This window comes from Scyliorhinus torazame, chromosome 21 (genome assembly GCF_047496885.1).
Source record: "Scyliorhinus torazame isolate Kashiwa2021f chromosome 21, sScyTor2.1, whole genome shotgun sequence".
NCBI lineage: Eukaryota > Metazoa > Chordata > Chondrichthyes > Carcharhiniformes > Scyliorhinidae > Scyliorhinus > Scyliorhinus torazame.
Genome location: NC_092727.1, coordinates 73,037,040 through 73,061,253, shown reverse-complemented (window position 1 = coordinate 73,061,253; position 24,214 = coordinate 73,037,040). Strand labels below are relative to the sequence as shown.

The 24,214-nt window shown below is 48.1% G+C and overlaps 1 protein-coding gene across 1 annotated transcript in view; it reads left to right on the top strand.

Moving 5' to 3' along the window:
* ace (angiotensin I converting enzyme (peptidyl-dipeptidase A) 1) overlaps window positions 1–21,717 on the top strand; it is a 534,228-nt gene extending 512,511 nt beyond the window's left edge. The window contains exon 25 of the mRNA XM_072486945.1: window positions 19,565–21,717. Coding sequence (XP_072343046.1) covers window positions 19,565–19,785 — 221 coding nt within the window. The 3' untranslated portion in view covers window positions 19,786–21,717. The remainder of the gene's footprint in view (window positions 1–19,564) is intronic.
* The last annotated feature ends 2,497 nt before the right edge of the window (window positions 21,718–24,214 follow it).

Below are 24,214 nucleotides of genomic sequence, written 5' to 3'. Positions count from 1 at the left end.
GTAGGATCAAGGAAAACCCCAAGGCCTTTTACACATATGTGTGAAATATGAGAATGACTAGAGCGAGGATAGGTCCGATCAAGGACAGTAGCGGGAGATTGTGTATTGAGTCTGAAGAGATAGGAGAGGTCTTGAATGAGTATTTTTCTTCTGTATTTACAAATGAGAGGGGCGATATTGTTGGAGAGGACAGTGTGAAACAGATTGGTAAGCTCCAGGACATACTTGTCAGGAAGGAAGATGTGTTGGGCATTTTGAAAAACTTGAGGTTAGACAAGTCCCCCGGGCCTGACGGGATATATCCAAGGATTCTATGGGAAGCAAGAGATGAAATTGCAGAGCCGTTGGCAATGATCTTTTCGTCCTCACTGTCAACAGGGGTGGTACCAGGGGATTGGAGAGTGGCGAATGTCGTGCCCCTGTTCAAAAAAGGAACTAGGGATAACCCTGGGAATTACAGGCCAGTTAGTCTTACTTCGGTGGTAGGCAAAGTAATGGAAAGGGTACTGAAGGATAGGATTTCTGAGCATCTGGAAAGACACTGCTTGATTAGGGATAGTCAGCACGGATTTGTGAGGGGTAGGTCTTGCCTTACAAATCTTATTGAATTCTTTGAGGAGGTGACCAAGCATGTGGATGAAGGTAAAGCAGTGGATGTAGTGTACATGGATTTTAGTAAGGCATTTGATAAAGTTCCCCATTGTAGGCTTCTGCAGAAAGTAAGGAGGCATGGGATAGTGGGAAATTTGGCCAGTTGGATAACAAACTGGCTAACCGATAGAAGTCAGAGAGTGGTGGTGGATGGCAAATATTCAGCCTGGATCCCAGTTACCAGTGGCGTACCGCAGGGATCAGTTCTGGGTCCTCTGCTGTTTGTGATTTTCATTAATGACTTGGATGAGGGAGTTGAAGGGTGGGTCAGTAAATTTGCAGACGATACGAAGATTGGTGGAGTTGTGGATAGTAAGGAGGGCTGTTGTCGGCTGCAAAGAGACATAGATAGGATGCAGAGCTGGGCTGAGAAGTGGCAGATGGAGTTTAACCCTGAAAAGTGTGAGGTTGTCCATTTTGGAAGGACAAATATGAATGCGGAATATAGGGTTAACGGTAGAGTTCTTGGCAATGTGGAGGAGCAGAGAGATCTTGGGGTCTATGTTCATACATCTTTGAAAGTTGCCACTCAAGTGGATAGAGCTGTGAAGAAGGCCTATGGTGTGCTCGCGTTCATTAACAGAGGGATTGAATTTAAGAGCCGTGAGGTGATGATGCAGCTGTACAAAACTTTGGTAAGGCCACATTTGGAGTACTGTGTACAGTTCTGGTCGCCTCATTTTAGGAAGGATGTGGAAGCTCTGGAAAAGGTGCAAAGAAGATTTACCAGGATGTTGCCTGGAATGGAGAGTAGGTCTTACGAGGAAAGGTTGAGGGTGCTAGGCCTTTTCTCATTAGAGCGGAGAAGGATGAGGGGCGACTTGATAGAGGTTTATAAGATGATCAGGGGAATAGATAGAGTAGACAGTCAGAGACTTTTTCCCCGCGTGGAACACACCATTACAAGGGGACATAAATTTAAGGTGAAAGGTGGAAGATATAGGAGGGATATCAGAGGTAGGTTCTTTACCCAGAGAGTAGTGGGGGCATGGAATGCACTGCCTGTGGAAGTAGTTGAGTCGGAAACATTAGGGACCTTCAAGCAGCTATTGGATAGGTACATGGATGACGGTAAAATGATATAGTGTAGATTTATTTGTTCTTAAGGGCAGCACGGTAGCATTGTGGATAGCGCAATTGCTTCACAGCTCCATGGTCCCAGGTTCGATTCCGGCTTGGGTCATTGTCTGTGCGGAGTCTGCACGTCCTCCCCGTGTCTGCGTGGGTTTCCTCCGGGTGCTCCGGTTTCCTCCCACAGTCCAAAGATGTGCGGGTTAGGTGAATTGGCCAATGATAAATTGCCCTTAATGTCCAAATTGCCCTTGGTGTTGGGTGGAGGTGTTGAGTTTGGGTATGGTGCTCTTTCCAAGAGCCGGTGCAGACTCAAAGGGCCGAATGGCCTCCTTCTGCACTGTAAATTCAATGATAATCTATGATTAATCTAGGACAAAGGTTCGGCACAACATCGTGGGCCGAAGGGCCTGTTCTGTGTGTATTTTCTATGTTCTATGTTCTATGTTCAACAGAGCCAAGTACTCGTTCAGTCAAACAGAAATTTCCTCGGCGACCATATTTTGCAGTTTGATGTGCAGCCAGGCGCAGATAAGGTGTTGGCGATCAATGCTATGAAGGCACCGGAGGACAAGAAGGCGGTCCTCCGCTTCCTAGGGATGGTCAACTTCCTTGGGAAGTTTGTCCCCAACCTCGCATCTCACACCACAGCTCTCCGCAATCTTGTAAAAACAACCACCGACTTCAAGTGGCTCCCCGCTCATGAGCGAGAGTGGCGTGAGCTCAGGGCGAAACTCACCTAGGCCCCGATCCTGCCGTTTTTCGACCCTGCAAAGGAGACGAAGATCTCCACCGACGCAAGCCAGGCTGGCATTGGGGCAGTACTCCTCCAGATCCTTCTCCTGGGCCCCAGTCGCATAAAGAGCCATCATAGATTATCATAGAATTTACAGTGCCGAAGGAGGCCATTCGGCCCATCGAGTCTGCACCGGCTCTTGGAAAGAGCACCCTACCCAAGTTCAGCACCTTCACCCTATCCCCATAACCCAGTAACCCCACCCAACACTAAGGGCAATTTTGGACACTAAGGGCAATTTATCATGACCAATCCACCTAACCCGCACATCTTTGGACTGTGGGAGGAAACCGGAGCACCCGGAGGAAACCCACGCACACACGGGGAGGATGTGCAGACTCCGCACAGACAGTGACCCAAGCCGGAATCAAACCTGGGACCCTGGAGCTGTGAAGCAATTGTGCTATCCACAATGCTACCGTGCTGCCCTCCATGACCCCTACTGAGCAGCGATATGCTCAAATCGAGAAAGAGTGCCTGGGCCTCCTCACGGGGATTGACAAATTCCATGATTACGTGTATGGACTTTCCAAGTTTACAGTCGAAACGGACCACAGGCCACTGGTTCACATCATACAGAAGGACCTCAATGATATGCGCCACGCCTACAGTACATCCTCCTCAAACTCCGGCGCTATGATTTCGACCTGGTCTACACCCTGGGCAAGGAGCTCATTATGGCCGATGTACTCTCTCGCTCCATCACCACGCCGTCTGAGCAGTCGGACTTCGTCTGCCAGATCGACGCCCATGTTGAGTTCTGCGCATCCAACTTTCCGGCCACTGATGAAAGGGTCGTACAGATTCGTCAAGAGACGGCCAGGGATCCTTTACTCCGACGGGTCATGTGCCATCTCACAGATGGTTGGCAAAAGCGCCAGTGCCCACAGTTCTACAATATAAAAGACAACCTGGCAGTGGTCGATGGCATACTGATGAAACTGGACAGGATAGTAACACCACAGAGTATGCGAGAGCTCGTCCTCAGCCAACTCCACGAGGGTCACCTGAGGGTGGAAAAGTGTCGCCGGTGAGCCCGAGAGGCAGTATATTGGTCTGGCATCAATGACAACATCGCCAACACTGTCCTCAATTGCCCAACGTGCCAACGGTTCCAGCCGGCTCAGCCGAAAGAGACTTTGCAGCCGCATGAACTGGTGTCGTCCCCATGGACCAAGGTTGGCTTTGATCTCTTGCACGCAAAAGGCCGGGACTATGTCCTCCTCGTGGACTATTTTTCAAATTACCCCGAGGTGGTCAGACTGAAGGACCTCACATCAGCAACGGTCATCAGGACGTGCAAAGAGACCTTTGCCCGTCATGGCATTCCACTCACGATCATGACAGATAATGGCCCGTGCTTCTTCAGTCAGGAGTAGACGGATTTTGCCCAACGGTACAATTCACGCACGCCACTTCAAGCCCCCACTACCCCCAGTCAAATGGGAAAGCGGAAAAGGGGATACACATCGTAAAACGACTGTTGTGTAAAGCTGATTCGGGTTCAGATTTTCACCTGGCACTGCTAGCCTACTGGGTGACTCCTTTGTCTGCTGGCCTGTCCCCAGCACAGCTGCTAATGAACCGCACACTACGAACGACGGTGCTGGCTATCCACGTCCCAGACCTTGACAATTTTCCGGTCCTGCAAAGAATGCAACTGTCTTGGGCCCAATGTGAGTCGGCATATGATTCCCACGCCACAGATCTCCCTGCTCTGGTCCCTGCTGACCGAGTTCGTGTTCAGCTACCTGACGGTGGCTGGTCTGCCACAGCTGCGGTGATCAGGCAAGTGGCCCCCAGATCATTTCTCGTTCACATGCATGATGGCTCTTTTCTTCGCCGTAATAGGCGGGCACTGCGGCTGCTTCCACGCTCGCCACCTGAACGTGGTGTCCCGCCTCGCCTGCTGATTCCTCAGGACACATCCTTCCAAGAGGTCACCGATCTGCCGTTTCTTTTGCCACCGTCTACGTTGGACGCAGCTCCGCCCATTCCAGTGCAGACGGCCCCTGACCCACCTTTGAGGCGGTCAAACAGAGTTTGTCGCCCGCCACAGAGATTGAACTTATAGACTCAATGTTGCATTGCCTTGTGATCCGTTTACACATCTGTACATATTGTTTCTTCCTAATTTGTGGTATCCACTCTATCTGCACTAGATACCTTCCCATGTAAATACGTTCACGTATTTTGGATATAGTTAAGCTCCTACTCATGTAAATACGCTCACATACTTTGTACATAGTCAGGCTCATACACACACACACTATTTATTGACACATACACATTTTTTGAAAGGGGGGAGATGTCATAATATACACACAAGTATATGATGGTGCACAGACAGACAGTGATTGACACAAAGGATGACCTATGAACATACAGAACACAGCAGCCAATCACCGGACAGGACACGGCCACTATATAACCAGAGGGCACTAGTTTTCCCGCTCTCTTGGATGCAGCCTCTGAGACAGTCAGAGCCTGTGAGCAACAACTAGAACATCCACCATGTGGTAGTAAGATAGTCGGGTCAGGTCAGCCTCAGGTCTCTGTCATGATATACATCAGCATATCATAGTGCAATCACACACACACTGACACACTGATGGACATACAGCAGGACCAACCAGCATACACAACGTCGCAGCCAATCACCAGTGAGAGCACACGCACGATAAAGACAGGGGCACCAGAGTTCCCGCTCTTTCTGGCAGCAGCCAGCTCAGAGCACAGAGCTCACAGCCTGCCTCTCAGACATTCACCATGTGCTGAGTGCCTCACCTAGATAGTGATAGGACAGGGTCCACAGATAAGCTGGTAATGCACGTACCCAAGCTTACAGTATGTTATTACAGTTGAGTTGTGAATAAAATAAAGTTACACCATCTCCAGCCGTGTTGACCTGTTTGTAGACCAGAACACCTAACACGACATGGTTCCATGGGTGGGTGCATACTAGCCCCTGTGAGACCTACCTGCAACTTATCAGCAATCCGCCATCCTGCAGCATGGAGAACATCAACCCGCCGCCGCCGCTACGCATCGCTGGCAATCTCGGGGTGAATTGGAAGCTCTTTAAACAGCGCTTCCAGCTCTTCCTAGAGGCCACAGACAGGGAGAATGCATCGGACACCAGGAAGATTGCCCTTCTTCTCTCCACGGCAGGGCAACACGCTATCCACATCTTTAACTCCCTTACATTCGCGGACGGCGAGGACAAAACCAAATACAAGACGGTGCTCCTAAAATTTGATGAACACTTCAGCGTTGAAGTTAACGAAAGCTTCGAAAGGTACCTGTTCCAGCCGCTCCTGCAGGGTAAGAACGAGCCTTTCCAGTCTTATTTAATGCACCTCCACATCCACGTGCAGTCCTGCGGCTATGGGCCTACCTCTGACTCCATGATACGCGACCAGATAGTTTTCGGGGTCATGTCGGACACCCTACGCCAGCAGCTCCTTAAAATCAAGCAGCTCACCCTAGCGACGGCCATCAAGACCTGCGTCCTGCATGAGAACGCCACCAGCCGGTACTCACACATCCAGGCGGCTGAAACGGCGCGGCAGGAGCCCCACGAGGCGGAGTGGGTCCAGACGATCGAGTACCTCCCGGCCAGCGGCCGGAGGAGGGTGGCCATTTCGCGCATTTTCCGAGGCCTCCCACGCTTGTAGGCGGAGGAACGCGATGCGCAGGCGCGCACTTCGCAAGACCGCACCGTGCATGCGCGGTGGCACAACGAATGTACTGACGTCATGAGGTACGGTAACTGTGGCTCCGCCCATTTAAAGTGGCAATGTCCAGCCAAAGCGCGACAATGCCTACGCTGTGGCAAGCTTGGCCACTATGCTGCCTGCTGTCGAGCACCTCAGCCTGCAAATTCGCAACAGTTTAACCAGTCTCACAGAAATGTTCGGGCAATTCTACCCACGTTCACCGAGTCCGATCCTGACATCATACAGACCAGTGACACTGAGGACAGGGAGCCTTTCCGCATTGCTGTCATCAACAAGAACAAGTTGTCCCCGAGTCGAATGCACCAGCCGCTGTCGGTGCACAGCATTGATCCGGACGACGAGTGGTGTGCCACCCTGACGGTCAACCGATCCCAGATCACATTCCGCCTGGACACGGGTGCTTCCGCAAATCTCCTCGTATGGTCAGCACTTCAAACCCTGAGGGTCAAGCCAGCAATTCTTCCATCCATCTGTCAACTGGTCGACTATAATGGCAACGTCATCCCCACAACGTCTTGCCAATTCGAAGTGATGCACAACTCGCGTAAAGCCATCCTACCCTTCGAGATCGTGGGCTCTTCAAAGGACTCTCTGCTAGGCGCACAGGCGTGCAAACTCCTCCACCTCGTTCAGCGAGTACACTCTCTCTCTCCAAGATGACTTCCAAGATGTGGAATTCAGGGCGCAACTAAACTCAATCCTCTCTCACAACCAGGATGCTTTCGAGGGCATGGGTACACTGCCCTACACATACAAAATCCTGCTCAAACAGGATGCCACCCCGGTAGTTCATGCACCTCGCAGAGTCCCAGTACCCCTCAAGGACCGCCTCAAGCAGCAGCTGCAGGACCTTCAGGACCAAGGAGTGCTTTCCCGGGTGACGGAACCAACTGCATGGGTCAGCTCCATGGTGTGCGTCAAGAAGCCTTCCGGCGAGCTCCGGATCTGTATTGACCCGAAAGACTTAAATCGCAATATAATGAGGGAACATTACCCGATACCCAAACGTGAGTAGAACACGCGCGAGATGGCTCGGGCAAAAATATTCACCAAGCTTGATGCCTCAAAGGGCTTCTGGCAGATTCAATTGGATCAGTCCAGCATAGATTATCATAGAATTGACAGTGCAGAAGGAAGCCATTCGGCCCATTGAGAGTGCACCAGCTCTTGGAAAGAGCACCCTACCCAAGGTCAACATCTCCATATCCCCATAACCCAGTAACCCCACTCAACACTAAGGGCAATTTTGGACACTAAGGGCAATTTATCATGGCCAATCCACCTAACCTGCACATCTTTGGACTGTGGGAGGAAACCGGAGCACCTGGAGGAAACCCACGCATACACGGGGAGGATGTGCAGACTCCGCACAGACAGTGACCCAATCCGGAATCGAACCTGGGACCCTAGAGCTGTGAAGCAATTGTGCTATCCACAATGCTACCGTGCTGCCCCTGCAGGAAGTTGTGTACCTTCAACACTCCATTTGGCAGATACTGCTACAATAGGATGCCATTTGGAATCATATCGGCCTCTGAAGTTTTCTATCGCCTCATGCAACAGATGGTGGAGGGCATCGAGGGCATGCACGTCTATGTGGACGATATCATTATTTGGTCCACCACACCGCAGGAGCATATCAGTTGCCTCCAACGCGTCTTTCAACGGATACGGGACCAGGGCCTACGTTTGGCCAAATGTTCTTTTGGCCAAACCGAGCTCAAGTTCTTGGGGGAACCACATCTCCCGGTTGGGTGTGCGGCCGGATGCCAACAAGGTGGGAGCCATCACGGCCATGCAGAAGCCGACAGACAAGAAGGCGGTGCTACGCTTCCTAGGAATGGTCAACTTCCTGGGAAAATTCATCCCTAACCTCGCTTCCCACACCACAGCTCTCCGGCACCTTGTCAGGAAGACAACTGAATTCCAGTGGCTTCCCAGCGTGAATGGGAAGAGCTCAAGGTCAAACTTACCACCGCCCCGGTACTGGCATTCTTCGATCCTGCAAGGGAGACGAAGATCTCGACTGACGCTAGCCAATCCAGCATTGGGGCGGTCCTCCTGCAACGAGATGATGCCTCATCATGGGCCCCTGTCGCCTATGCGTCATGTGCCATGAACCCCACAGAGCAGCGCTATGCGCAAATTGAGAAGGGGTCTCAATTTAAGGGCAGCACGGTAGCATTGTGGATAGCACAATTGCTCCACAGCTCCAGGGTCCCAGGTTCGATTCCCGGCTTGGGTCACTGTCTGTGCGGAGTCTGCACGTTCTCCCCGTGTGTGCGTGGGTTTTCTCCGGGTGCTCCGGTTTCCTCCCACAGTCCAAAGATGTGCAGGTTAGGTGGATTGGCCATGCTAAATTGTCCTTAGTGTCCAAAATTGCCCTTAGTGTTGGGTGGGGTTACTGGGTTGTGGGGATAGGGTGGAGGTGTGGGCTTGGGTAGGGTGCTCTTTCCAAGAGCCGGTGCAGACACGATGGGCCGAATGGCCTCCTTCTACACTGTAATGTATTTTGGAAGGTCTAATGCAGGTAGGGAATATACAGTGAATGGTAGAACCCTCAAGAGTATTGAAAGTCAAAGAGATCTAGGAGTACAGGCCCACAGGTCATTGAAAGGGGCAACACAGGTGGAGAAGGTAGTCAAGAAGGCATACGGCATGCTTGCCTTCATTGGCCGGGGCATTGAGTATAAGAATTGGCAAGTCATGTTGCAGCTGTATAGAACCTTAGTTAGGCCACACTTGGAGTATAGTGTTCAATTCTGGTCGCCACACTACCAGAAGGATGTGGAGGCTTCAGAGAGGGTGCAGAAGAGATTTACCAGAATGTTGCCTGGTATGAGCTATGAGGAGCGATTGAATAAACTCGGTTTGTTCTCACTGGAACGAAGGAGGTTGAGGGGAGACCTGATAGAGGTATACAAAATTATGAGGGGCATAGACAGAGTGGATAGTCAGAGGCTTTTCCCCAGGGTAGCGGGGTCAATTACTATGGGGCATAGGTTTAAGGTGAGAGGGGCAAGGTTTAGAGTAAATGTACGAGGCAAGTTTTTTACGCAGAGGGTGGTGGGTTCCTGGAACTCGCTACCGGAGGAGGTAGTGGATGCAGGGACGATAGGGACATTTAAGGGGCATCTTGACAAATATATGAATAGGATGGGAATAGAAGGATACGGCCCCAGGAAGTGTAGAAGATTGTAGTTTAGTCGGGCAGCATGGTCGGCACGGGCTTGGAGGGCCGAAGGGCCTGTTCCTGAGCTGTACATTTCTTTGTTCTTTGTTCTTTGTTCTTTGTAAATTCTATGATTCTATGATTCTATGAGTGCCTAGGCCTGTTGACTGGCATTGACAAGTTACACGAATATGTGTATGGCCTTCCCCAGTTCACTGTGGAGACCGACCATCGCCTGCTGGTTGGCATCATCCAAAAGGACCTTAATGACATGACCCCGAGCCTCCAGCGCATTCTGCCCAAACTCCGGAGGTACGACTTCCAACTTGTATACACCCCGGGTAAGGACCTGATCATAGCAGACGCTCTGTCCAGGGCAGTCAACACTCCGTCCGACCCAGAGGGGTTCGTTGGCCAAGTCGACGCACATGTAGCCTTCACTTCTGCCAATCTGCCGGCCACTGACGAACGCCTTGCCCACATTCGCCGTGAGACTGCGGCTGACCCCCTTCTGCAATGTGTGATGCGCCACATGACGGACGGGTGGCTCAAGGGACAATGCCCACAGTTTTACAACATTCGGGACGACTTGGCAGTCGTGGATGGTGTCCTCCTGAAGCTGGACCACATTGTGATCCCACACAGCATGCACCGGCTTGTCTTAGAACAGCTGCACGAAGGCCATCTCGGCGTTGAGAAGTGCCGACGGAGGGCCGGGGAATAAATGAGGACATTGCCAACACTGTGCTCAATTACCCCACCTGTCAGCGGTTCCAGCCGGCACAGCCACGTGAGACCATAAGACCATAAGACCTATGAGCGGAAGTAAGGCCATTCGGCCCATCGAGTCCACGCCACCATTCAATCATGGCTGATTTCAACTCCATTTACCCGCCCTCTCTCCATAGCCCTTAATTCCTCGAGAAATCAAGAATTTATCAACTTCTGTCTTAAAGACACTCAATGTCCCGGCCTCCACCGCTCTCTGTGGCAATGAATTCCACAGACCCACCACTCTCTGGCTGAAGAAATTTCTCCTCATCTCTGTTCTAAAGTGACTCCCTTTTATTCTAAGGCTGTGCCCCCGGGTCCTAGTCTCCCCTGCTAATGGAAACAACTTCCCTACATCCACCCTATCTAAGCCATTCATTATCTTGTAAGTTTCTATTAGATCTCCCCTCAACCTCCTAAACTCCAATGAATATAATCCCAGGATCCTCAGACGTTCATCGTATGTTAGGCCTACCATTCCTGGGATCATCCGTGTGAATCTCCGCTGGACCCGCTCCAGTGCCAGTATGTCCTTCCTGAGGTGTGGGGCCCAAAATTGCTCACAGTATTCTAAATGGGGCCTAACTAATGCTTTATAAAGCTTCAGAAGTACATCGCTGCTTTTATATTCCAAGCCTCTTGAGATAAATGACAACATTGCATTTGCTTTCTTAGTTACGGACTCAACCTGCAAGTTTACCTTTAGAGAATCCTGGACTAGGACTCCCAAGTCCCTTTGCACTTCAGCATTATGAATTTTGTCACCGTTTAGAAAATAGTCCGTGCCTCTATTCTTTTTTTCAAAGTGCAAGACCTCGCACTTGCCCACGTTGAATTTCATCAGCCATTTCTTGGACCACTCTCCTAAACTGTCTAAATCTTTCTGCAGCCTCCCCACCTCCTCCATACTACCTGCCCCTCCACCTATCTTTGTATCATCGGAAAACTTAGCCAGAATGCCCCCAGTCCCGTCATCTAGATTGTTAATATATAAAGAGAACAACTGTGGCCCCAACACTGAACCCTGCGGGACACCACTCGTCACCGGTTGCCATTCCGAAAAAGAACCTTTTATCCCAACACCCAACAGCATTCTGCCCAAACTCCGGAGGTACGACTTCCAACTTGTATACACCCCGGGTAAGGACCTGATCATAGCAGACGCTCTGTCCAGGGCAGTCAACACTCCGTCCGACCCAGAGGGGTTCGTTGGCCAAGTCGACGCACATGTAGCCTTCACTTCTGCCAATCTGCCGGCCACTGACGAACGCCTTGCCCACATTCGCCGTGAGACTGCGGCTGACCCCCTTCTGCAATGTGTGATGCGCCACATGACGGACGGGTGGCTCAAGGGACAATGCCCACAGTTTTACAACATTCGGGACGACTTGGCAGTCGTGGATGGTGTCCTTCAGCCCCATGAGATGGTCACGTCCCCCTGGTCGAAGGTGGGCGTGGACCTGTTCCATGCGCTCGGCAGGGACTACATCATCATCATCGACTACTTTTCCAGCTAACCTGGAAATTGTCATCGGCTGTTATCCGTTCCTGTAAAGCACCTTTGCTCGCCACGGCATTCCGTTCACCGTGATAAGAACATAAGAACATAAGAACTAGGAGCAGGAGTAGGCCATCTGGCCCCTCAAGCCTGCTCCACCATTCAATGAGATCCCGGCTGATCTTTTGTGGACTCAGCTCCACTTTCCGGCCCGAACACCATAACCCTTAATCCCTTTATTCTTCAAAAAACTATCTAACTTTATCTTAAAAACATTTAATGAAGGAGCATCTACTGCTTCACTGGGCAAGGAATTCCATAGATTCACAACCCTTTGGGTGAAGAAGTTCCTCCTAAACTCAGTCCTAAATCGACTTCCCCTTATTTTGAAGCTATGCCCCCTAGTTCTGCTTTCACCCGCCAGTGGAAGCAACCTGCCCGCATCTATCCTATCTATTCCCTTCATACTATTATATGTTTCGATAAGATCCCCCCTCATCCTTCTAAATTCCAACGAGTACAGTCCCAGTCTACTCAACCTCTCGTCGTAATCCAACCCCTTCAGCTCTGGGATTAACCTAGTGAATCTCCTCTGCACACCCTCCAGTGCCAGTACACCCTTTCTCAAATAAGGTGACCAAAACTGAACACAATACTCCAGGTGTGGCCTCACTAACACCTTCTACAATTGCAGCAGAACCTCCCTAGTCTTAAACTCCATCCCTCTAGCAATGAAGGACAAAATTCCATTTGCCTTCTTAATCACCTGCTGCACCTGTAAACCAACTTTTTGCGACTCATGCACTAGCACACCCAGGTCTCTCTGCACAGCTGCATGTTTTAATATTTTATAATTTAAATAATAATCCCTTTTGCTATTATTCCTACCAAAATGGATAACCTCACATTTGTCAACATTGTATTCCATCTGCCAGACCCTAGCCCATTCACGTAGCCTATCCAAATCCCTCTGCAGACTTCTAGTATCCTCTGCACTTTTTGCTTTACCACTTATCTTAGTGTTGTCTGCAAACTTGGACACATTGCCCTTGGTCCCCAACTCCAAATCATCTATGTAAATTGTGAACAGTTGTGGGCCCAACACTGATCCCTGAGGGACACCACTAGCTACTGATTGCCAACCAGAGAAACACCCATTAATCCCCACTCTTTGCTTTCTATTAATTAACCAATCCTCTATCCATGCTACTACTTTCCCCTTAATGTCGTGCATTTTTATCTTATGCAATAACCTTTTGTGTGGCACTTTGTCAAAGGCTTTCTGGAAATCCAGATGTACCACATCCATTGGCTCCCCGTTATCTACCGCACTGTTAATGTCCTCAAAAAATTCCACTAAATTAGTTAGGCACGACCTGCCCTTTATGAACCCATGCTGCGTCTGCCCAATGGGACAATTTCCATCCAGATGCCTCGCTATTTCTTCCTTGATGATAGATTCCAGCATCTTCCCTACTACCGAAGTTAAGCTCACTGGCCTATAATTACCCGCTTTCTGCCGACCTCCTTTTTTAAACAGTGGTGTTACGTTTGCTAATTTCCAATCCGCCGGGACCACCCCAGAGTCTAGTGAATTTTGGTAAATTACCTCTAGTGCATTTGCAATTTCCCTAGCCATCTCTTTTAGCACTCTGGGATGCATTCCATCAGGTCCAGGAGACTTGTCTACCTTTAGCCCCATTAGCTTGCCCATCACTACCTCCTTGGTGATAACAATCCTCTCAAGGTCCTCACCTGTCATAGCCTCATTTCCATCAGTCACTGGCATGTTATTTGTGATTTCCACTGTGAAGACCGACCCAAAAAACCTGTTCAGTTCCTCAGCCATTTCCTCATCTCCCATTATTAAATGTCCCTTCTCATCCTCTAAAGGACCAATATTTACCTTAGCCACTCTTTTTTGTTTTATGTATTTGTAGAAACTTTTACCATCTGTTTTTATATTCTCAGCAAGTTTACTCTCATAATCTATCTTCCTCTTCTTTATAGCTTTTTTAGTAGCTTTCTGTTGCCCCCTAAAGATTTCCCAGTCCGCTAGTCTCCCACTGATCTTTGCATGTTTTTTCCTTCAATTTGATACTCTCCCTTATTTCCTGAGATATCCACGGTCGATTTTCCCTCTTTTTACCGTCCTTCCTTTTTGTTGGTATAAACCTTTGCTGAGCACTGTGAAAAATCACTTGGAAGGTTCTCCACTGTTCCTCAACTGTTTCACTATAAAGTCTTTGCTCCCAGTCTACCTTAGCTAGTTCTTCTCTCATCCCATTGTAATCTCCTTTGTTTAAGCACAAAACACTAGTGCTTGATTTTACCTTCTCACCCTCCATCTGTATTTTAAATTCCACCATATTGTGATCGCTCCTTCCGAGAGGATCCCTAACTATGAGATCCTGAATCAATCCTGTCTCATTACACAGGACCAAATCTAGGACCGCTTGTTCCCTCGTAGGTTCCATTACATACTGTTCTAGGAAACTATTGCGGATACATTCTATAAACTCCTCCTCAAGGCTGCCTTGACCGACCTGGTTAAACCAAACAACATGTAGATTAAAATCCCCCATGATAACTGCTGTACCATTTCTACATGCATCTGTTATTTCTTTGTTTATTGCCTGCCCCACCATAATGTTACTATTTGGTGGCCTATAGATTACTCCTATCAGTGACTTTTTCGCCTTACTATTCCTGATTTCCACCCAAATGGATTCAACCTTATCCTCCATAGCACCGATGTCATCCCTTACTGTTGCTCGGATTTCATCCTTAAATAACAGAGCTACACCACTCTGTCCTTCCGAAAAGTTTGATACCCTCGGATATTTAACTCCCAGTCGTGACCATCCTTTAACCATGTTTCAGTAATGGCCACTAAATCATAGTCATCCACGATGATTTGCACCATCAACTCATTTACCTTATTCCGAATACTATGAGCATTCAGGTAAAGTACACTTATGTTGGCTTTTTTACCTCTGTTCTGAATCTTAACACCTCGATCAGTAGCCTCTCCTAAGTTATATTTCCTCTTAACCTTTCTCCTAATTTTCCTTGTCGTTGAACCCATATCTTCATGTAACAACCTGCCGCATCGCTTACCATTAATGTTTTCACTTCCCGTTTTATTTCTTTTAGTATTCCTGGTCCTATTCACTGAGCTCCCCTCAGTCACTGTACCTTGTACTGTCGCCCTTTTTGATTTTTGACTATGGCTTCTCTGCCTTACACTTTCCCCCTTACTGCCTTTTATTTCTGTCCCTGTTTTACTACTTTCCAACTTCCTGCATCGGTTCCCACCCCCCTGCCACATCAGTTTAAACTCTCCCCAACAGCTCTAGCAAACACCTAGGACATTGGTTCCAGTACTGCCCAGGTGCAGACCGTCCGGTTTGTACTGGTCCCACCTCCCCCAGAACCGGTTCCAATGTCCCAGGAATTAGAATCCCTCCCCCTTGCACCATCTCTCGAGCCACGCATTCATCCTCTCTATCCTGACATTCCTACTCTGACTAGCTCATGGCACTGGTAGCAATCCTGAGATTACTACCTTTGAGGTCCTACTTTTTAGTTTAACTCCTAGCTCCCTAAATTCAGCTTGTAGGACCTCATCCCCTGTTTTACCTATATCGTTGGTGCCTATGTGCACCACGACAGCTGTCTGTTCACCCTCCCCCCCCCCCCCCAGAATGTCCTGCAGCCGCTCCGGGACATCCTTGACCCTTGCACCAGGGAGGCAACATACCATCCTGGAGTCTCGATTGCGTCTGCAGAACCGCCTGTCTATTCCCCTTACAATTGAGTCCCCTATCACTATAGCCCTGCCATTCTTCTTCCTGCCCAGCTGTGCAGCAGAGCCAGCCACGGTGCCATTAACCTGGCCAGCCTTCCCCTGGTGAGCCATCCCCTTCAACAGTATCCAAAGCGGTGTATCTGTTTTGCAGGGAGATGACCGCAGAGGACACCTGCACTGCCTTCCTACTCTTGCTCTGTCTTTTGGTCACCCATTTTCTATCTCCCTCTGTACCTTTCACCTGCGGTGTGACCAACTCGCTAAACGGGCTATCCACGACGTCCTCAGCATCACGGATGCTCCAAAGTGAGCCCATCCGCAGCTCCAGAGCCGTCAAGCGGTCTAACAGGAGCTGCAACTGGACACACTTCTTGCACGTGAAGGAGCCAGGGACAGTGGACGTGTCCCTGAGCTCCCACATCGCACACGTCCTCGTGTGACATGGGTCTGAGATCTCCTGCCATGTCTTAAACCTTCGGTTAACTTCAACAACTACAATTTCAACAAAAAAAACAACAAAGTAAAAATAAATAAATATACCAATGAAAAGAAAATGAAAACAGAAACACTACTTATCAGTCACTTACCAGGGATAAAAAGCACTTCCTCCATATCCAGCTTCAAATTCCCACCTCGATTCAAATTCTTGGCTGTGTCTCACTCCTGGCTCTGTCTTTTCTGGCTCACTGGGAGAACTCACTGGGAGTGAGTTTACAAGTTGCTCTTTTTAAACTGTCCTGAATTGACTCCCCTCCCTCACCTGCTTTTAGATCAAGGTAGATTTAAGTGACTGACACTTAACTGCCAGCCAGTTATGTGAGTGGGTGGGGCAGCCCTTGTTAACCCACACTGCACAATACCAGCTTAATTTAAATTAATTTAAACTCCTGAAATTTAAAAGGAGCTGCCTTACTGATTTAATTCAATTACCACCTAGATTCAAATTCCCAAACTCACTCTTAGCTGTGTCTCACTCCTGGCTCTGTCTTCTCTGGCTCACTGGGAGAACTCACTGGGAGTGAGTTTACAAGTTGCTCTTTTTAAACTGTCCTGAATTGACTCCCCTCCCTCACCTGCTTTTAGATCAAGGTAGATTTAAGTGACTGACACTTAACTGCCAACCAGTTATGTGAGTGGGTGGGGCAGCCCTTGTTAATCCACACTGCACAATACTAGCTTAATTTAAATTAATTTAAACTCCTGAAATTTAAAAGGAGCTGCCTTACTGATTTAATTCAATTACCACCTAGATTCAAATTCCCAAACTCACTCTTAGCTGTGTCTCACTCCTGGCTCTGTCTTCTCTGGCTCACTGGGAGAACTCACTGTCAGACAATGGCCCCTGCTTCGCGAGTCAGGAATGGTCTTCCTTCGCTAGTGCATACAACTTTGCACACGTGATGTCCAGTCCCCTGCACCCTCAATCAAATGGCAAAGCAGAGAAGGGCGTCCACATTGTAAAAAGGCTCCTCTGCAAGGCTGCTGATGCAGGATCTGACTTCTGCCTCACCTTGCTGGCCTATTGCTCGGCCCCACTGTCCATGGGCCTATCGCCGGCCCAACTGCTTATGGGTCGCACCCTCAGGACCACTGTCCCGTCCATTCACGTCCCAGACCTCGACCGTGCTCCGGTACTTCGGCGGATGCAACAAGAGCGTGAGCAACACAAGGCGTCTCATGATGCTCGGGCGACTGATCTTCCTGCCCTGGTGCCTGGAGATCATGTCCGCATACATCTTCAGGAGGGTGGCTGGTCGGCAACTGCTGAGGTTCTTAGACAGGTGGCTCCCTGCTTGTTTCTGGTTCGTTTGCCTGTTGGCTCCATTCGCCGCCGCAATCGGCGTGCCCTTCGTCTGGTTCCACGCTCGCTACGAAATTCTGCACGGGTGCCATGCCCTCCTGTTGGCCCTGACATGGACTTTGTTGAGCTTCCAGGTACCATGCCTCCTCCTCACTCAACCGTGGCCCGGCCCATTCCTCAGCCGGTGGATCCTGAACCACCCTTGAGGTGGTCAACCCGAATTTGTCGCCCACCCCAAAGACTTGATTTATAAACCTTGCACTATTGGACTCACTGACTTGTTCTGCCGTACTGTTTCAGAGTTTTTCATCATTTGTTAATAGCATTTGTTTCGTTCTTGGTGTAAATTAGTTTTCTTCTGCACCTGGCACCTTCCCGTGTATTGGGCTCATATGTTTAGGGCAGCACGGTAGCATTGTGGATAGCACAATTGCTTCACAGCTCCAGGGTCTCAGGTTCGACTCCGGCTTGGGTCACTGTCTGTGCGGAGTCTGCACATCCTCCCCGTGTGTGTGTGGGTTTCCTCCGGGTGCTCCGGTTTCCCCCCACAGTCCAAAGATGTGCAGGTTAGGTGGATTGGCCATGATAAATTGCCCTTAGTGTCCAAAATTGCCCTTAGTGTTGGGTGGGGTTACTGGGTTATGGGGATAAGGTGGAGGTGTTGACCTTGGGTAGGGTGCTCTTTCCAAGAGCCGGTGCAGACTCGATGGGCCGAATGGCCTCCTTCTGCACTGTAAACTCTATGATAATCTATGATATAGCATAGTCACATGTACATATTGATGTAAATAATGCACACACATGATCAGACACACTCACTACTTTATTTATTCTCATGTAGGCACATATTCTTTGCGAAAAGGGGGGATGTCATGATATACATCAGCATATCATGATGCAATCACACACACACACTGACACATTGATGGACATACAGTAGGACCAACCAGCATACACAATATCGCAGCCAATCATCAGTGAGAGCACACGCACTATAAAAACAGGGGACACCAAAGTTCCTGCTCTTTCTAGCAGCAGCCAGCTCAGAGCACAGAGCTCACAGCCTGCCTCTCAGACATTCACCATGTGCTGAGTGCCTCACCTAGATAGTGATAGGACAGGGTCCACAGATAAGCTGGTAATGCACGTACCCAAGCTTACAGTATGTTATTCCAGTTGAGTTGTTAATAAAATAGAGTTACACCATCTCCAGCCGTGTTGACCTGTTTGTAGACCAGAACACCCAATACGACTGTCTCCAGTCAACTCAGCATAGTGTCAACCCACAGTTCAAGCATGTTTAATAGTTAAGAGTTTAATAAAATAGAGTTGCATTTCTTCAAGTGTTGGAAGCCTGTCTCTCTCTCTGCTACAGTAAACGCAGTCCTCGCAGATCCAGCTTACCCAACACATCACCGCCCAGATGTTTTTGTGGGCCGGGATTCTCTGATACGGGTTTGCCCTGCTACCACTGCCAGCGAGGATGGAGAATTTGGTGCTCCATTCACTTCAGCGGGAAGGGAAAATCCTGTTGGTGGGAATGGATGGAGAATTCCAATCATGATGTTGATTGAGGGACGAATATTGGCCAAGACAGTGGGAATAATGATTCTATGGACTCCTCTGCTTTTCTTCAAAATAGTGTCAGGTGATCTTTCCATTCAAACAGGCAGGTGCAGCTCATGCACACCAGAATTATACCGGGTTAAGTTGCGTGGACAGGTTCCTCGGCTTGTATTCCCTTCAGCAAAGAAGATTGAGGAGTGATCCTTCATTCCATATCCCCAGCCTTACAAAAATCCATCAGTCCCAGTCTTGAAAATGTCATCTGGCTTCCCCAGCAGCCCCAGCCTGTTTTTGCAGAGTTGGGATAGAATTCCAGATTCATTTAACCCTCTTGTGCGAGCTAATCAAGGTGTTTAAAATACTAAAGGGATTCAATACGGTAAATAGAGAGAAACCATTGCCTCTAGTGGGGGATTCTAGAAGAGTGAAGCCAGAAAGCTTTTTTTCACACAAAAGGTGGAAATATGGAAGTCTCTCGCCTCAAAGGCTGTGCCTTTGAGGACAGACTGGGATAGGGAGATAAGGAGAATAACCAGAGGTGTAAAGATCAGGCATGTTCTGTAGAACAAAAGAATGGCGGGGCATTCTTAGAGGCTGAAAGGCTTTCTCCTCTTCCAACATTTATTCGTGTCACCCTGTCTGTATGCTGATCAGAATAGAGATTAACTTTCACACATTACTTTTCAGCTCTTGATGTGGTCGAACCTCCAACTCCGCCGACACAAGCTCCATACGGCCATGTGGATTTTCTGGGACTAAGTTTAAAACCAGAGCAGGCTAAGGCAGGCCAGTGGATCCTGCTTGTACTAGCCATTGGCTTGACCATCGGAGTGACAGCTCTTGTAGCAAAAATGATTTTGAGAAAGAGGCGTCCCTACAAATCGGCATCTGAACTTGAAATGAAATGAAAACAAATCTCATCAGGTCAGAACTCTTTCACTATGCAAAAACAAACCAATAATTCAACAACCAATTTGTATTTGTAAATCTGCTGTAAGAATGTTTAATTAGTCTCTTGGGTTTGACTGTCTTCATACTTTGAACACTTCAGCGATGACTAGATATTTGGAGCAGGGATATATATTAAATGATTCTGTTATGTCTGTGGTTTGCTGTAATTTTAAATGTGAAAATAATGTAAATTAGAGCAGCATTAAATTACATTGTTGAGATTCCATGACAGGAATATACTGTTCTAGAGTGATGTTGTTCTCCGGATGTTCTTGCGATCCTGAGCCTATCCGCTCTGAAAATGTGACCATATCTAACCGCAATGGAGCTGCAACCTTATGTCACTACAGCGAGTGAACGCATAATGGATGACAAGGTTGATAGATTCTAGAATTGGAGGAATGAGAGGTGTCTTTCGCCGCTCAAAGTTTTATTTTCCCCCCACCCCACAGTTTACTAAATATAAAAATTTCCGTGAAGTCACATCCAACCCATTAGACATTGGCTATTCCTCTGTACGCCAGACTCCGGGTTGTACCAAACTGCACCCTCAATCATGAGGGGCCTGACACTGATGTCTGTAAGATTCCCACAATCTATCAATCCTGGCAATGGTATCAGCCAGCAATTGAGGTGCCAAGTTTGGAGCGGAACAGAAGGACCTTCCAGCCACTCAGAAGGAAAGATCATTAATTGCGGGATCCCCGTGCAAGATGTGAATTGTCTGAGGAGATTCCATAAATTATTGATATTCCCATCATACCTCAATAACCACAGATTACTTCAGTTATTGTTGATTGTTTTAAAACGGGTAACATGGCAGCACTGCGCCCAACTATACGTCTAGCCTCACTAAAGCCTCACAGGACTTTAAGAGAAACTTCTAAATGTTTTTTTTCCCTGAAAAATCCTTTCCTCCCCTAAAATATCCAACTGTTGAAGAGGTGTTAAATATCATTTATTTGGCCCTATCATAGAATTTACAGTGCAGAAGGAGGCCATTTGGCCCATCGAGTCTGCACCGGCTCTTGGAAAGAGCTATGGCTCGTGAATTGCTCCAATGTGGGGTTCAGTAGTAAAAGTAAAGTCACCATTGTCCCATAGTCTGCTTTTCCGTTTGTGAGAGAGAGCTGACTGGTGGTGATTTAACCTCATGGTCACCACACATCAGGCGAGGGGTAATGTTGGGATGGCAGGCCTCAATGAATAACATCAGACAGTAGGGGAGTTGAACCTATGCTGCTGACCTTGCTCTGTATCATAAACCAACTGTCTAGCCAACTGAGCTAAACCAGTCCCCGGTGGAGTTGAGCAGTATAGGAAGTGTAGGTCCCAGTTTTGATCTGCATTCTGTGCAAAATTGAGTGATCTCAACAAGGGTGGCCATTATGGTTCTGAAATTGGCCATTGTACGTCTGGCCGAGGGAAGATGAGTTTGGTCGGTGCTATCCCTTGCGATCCGGGGCTATCCAGTGGCAGTGTGCTCATGCAGATGTGGAGTGAAGAGAAGGTGAGGCTTCACTGTGATGCCCCAGGTAGTCAAATAGCCAATCAACACAGATCAGCACAAGGCTCAGGCAAGGTAACTCAGAGGGAAATCAATTCTCATGGAGAACCCAACCCGAGCAAGGAGCCACGCCTTCAGGAGAGATGGGGAGAGGATTGGTATCAAGAATCTCCCATGAAAACCAAATCTAGAGGCACCCATAAAACTGTGCTGCTGTGTATTATAAAATCTAGCTCATAACATTGCAATGTTTCTCTTCTGTAGTTATATACATTCATTGCATGATTTTTGTGTGGTGATTCACATAGCAAGTGTTCAGAGAATATTGGGGAAATTGGTGTAACAAACAGCATGCACAATATACTTGAGCTGTTTTAAACAATGTTGTGTCCTGTATGCTTTATTCACTATAATTCTACTATCACTAAAAGGGAGATACCCTTGTTTACACGCCATGAACTTTTGGTTGGGAATAATATTCGTAGAATCCAAACCAGTCATGGTGATGGCAGAATGGGAAACGCTGGAATTTTCGATGAGTGGCCTGGCTGCATCTTTCTGTTTCTTCATCCCGTTTGTAGTGTGTGGCTCAGATCCCATGAATATGGTGTGCTAATGAAAAGAGCCATTCCCCCATCAGCACCAACTGACATTTATTTAGTGCCTTTAGCATCGGAAAACATCCCAATGTGCTTCACAGACATAATCAACAAAGGAAAGATTGAGACAAATGAAGAGATCTCAGGACAGATAACTAAAAGGTTGACAGAGGTTTCCAGACCTTAGGGTTTGACAGCCAATGGCACAGCCACCAATAATGGACCAGTGGATGTGAAAAGCCAGAATTGGAGACCTGCAAGGATTTCAGAGGGTTTGTTTTTTGAATATTAATACTCTTTCATTGGCCATTTGTTGCCCAATTTCCCTTCAACAGAGTAGCTTTCAGAGAGCATCAAGAGCCAACTGCACTGTTGTAAATCCAGAGTCACATGTAGGCCAGTGGAGGCAAGGACAGCAGATTTCCTCCCTTAAAGGACATTATGGTTGGAATTCTCTATCCTCTCTGTGTCCACCCTGTCGAATCCCTTCAGAATTTTACATGTTTCAATACATTCATTCTTCTAAACTCCAATAGGCCCAAACTGCTCAACCTTTCCTCGTAAGATAATCCCTTTGAATTGCTTCTATTGTACATAATCCTTTCGTAAGTAAGGAGACCAAAACTGTGTACAGCACTCCAGCTGCAGCCTAATAAGGCCCCATACAACTGCGGCAATAGGCAATATTTCCCTACTTTTTCTTTATTCAGTCGCTGGTTGGACCAGCATTTATTGCCCGTCCCTAATTGCCATTGAACGGAGTGGTTTTCTCGACCATTTTAAGTCAACCACCCATTCCTGTGGGTCTGGAGTTGCATGTAGGCCAGACTGGGTAGGAATTCCCTAAAGGGTATTAGTGACCCAGATGGGTTATTTTACAAAAATCAATTCATGTTTACTATCTGACTTTTAATTCCAGATTTTTTATCGGATTCAGATTTCTGGGTTATTATTCCAGTGACAATATACCACTGCCTCTCTCTGCAATAAATGCCAACAATCCATTTCCCTTCCTAATCATTTACTGTATCTACATACCAAGAAGTTATGATTCATGTACCACGACATACAGGTCCCTCTGTACCACCAAATCCTGTTGTCACTCTTCAACGAGTGTACGAGAACAACAAAGAACAAAGAAATGTACAGCACAGGAACAGGCCCTTCGGCCCTCCAAGCCCGTGCCGACCATGCTGCCCGACTAAACTACAATCTTCTACACTTCCTGGGTCCGTATCCCTCTATTCCCATCCTATTCATGTATTTGTCAAGATGCCCCTGAAATGTCACTATCGTCCCTGCTTCCACCACCTCCTCCGGTAGCGAGTTCCAGGCACCCACTACCCTCTGTGTAAAAAACTTGCCTCGTACATCTACTCTAAACATTGCCCCTCTCACTTTAAACCTATGCCCCCTAGTAATTGACCCCTCTACCCCGGGGAAAAGCCTCTGACTATCCACTCTGTCTATGCCCCTCATAATTTTGTAGAACTCGATCAGGTCGCCCCTCAACCTCCTTCGTTCCAGTGAGAACAAACCGAGTTTATTCAACCGCCCCTCATAGCTAATGCCCTCCATACCAGGCAACATTCTGGTAAATCTCTTCTGCACCCTCTCTAAAGCCTCCACATCATTCTGGTAGTGTGGCGACCAGAATTGAACACTATACTCCAAGTGTGGCCTAACTAACGTTCTATACAGCTGCAACATGACTTGCCAATTCTTATACTCAATGCCCCGGCCAATGAAGGCAAGCATGCCGTATGCCTTCTTGACTACCTTCTCCACCTGTGTTGCCCCTTTCAGTGACCTGTGGACCTGTACTACTAGATCTCTCTGACTTTCAATACTCTTGAGGGTTCTACCATTCACTGTATATTCCCTACCTGCATTAGACCTTCCAAAATGCATGACCTCACATTTGTCCGGATTAAACTCCATCTGCCATCTCTCCGGCCAAGTCTCCAAACAATCTAAATCCTGCTGTATCCTCTGACAGTCCTCATCGCTATCCGCAATTCCACCAACCTTTGTGTCATCTGCAAACTTACTAATCAGACCAGTTACATTTTCTTCCAAATCATTTATAGAAACTACAAACAGCAAAGGTCCCAGCACTGATCCCTGTGGAACACCACTGGTCACAGCCCTCCAATTAGAAAAGCATCCTTCCATTGCTACTCTCTGCCTTTTATGACCTAGCCAGTTCTGTATCCACCTTGCCAGCTCACCCCTGATCCCGTGTGACTTCACCTTTTGTACTAGTCTACCATGAGGGAC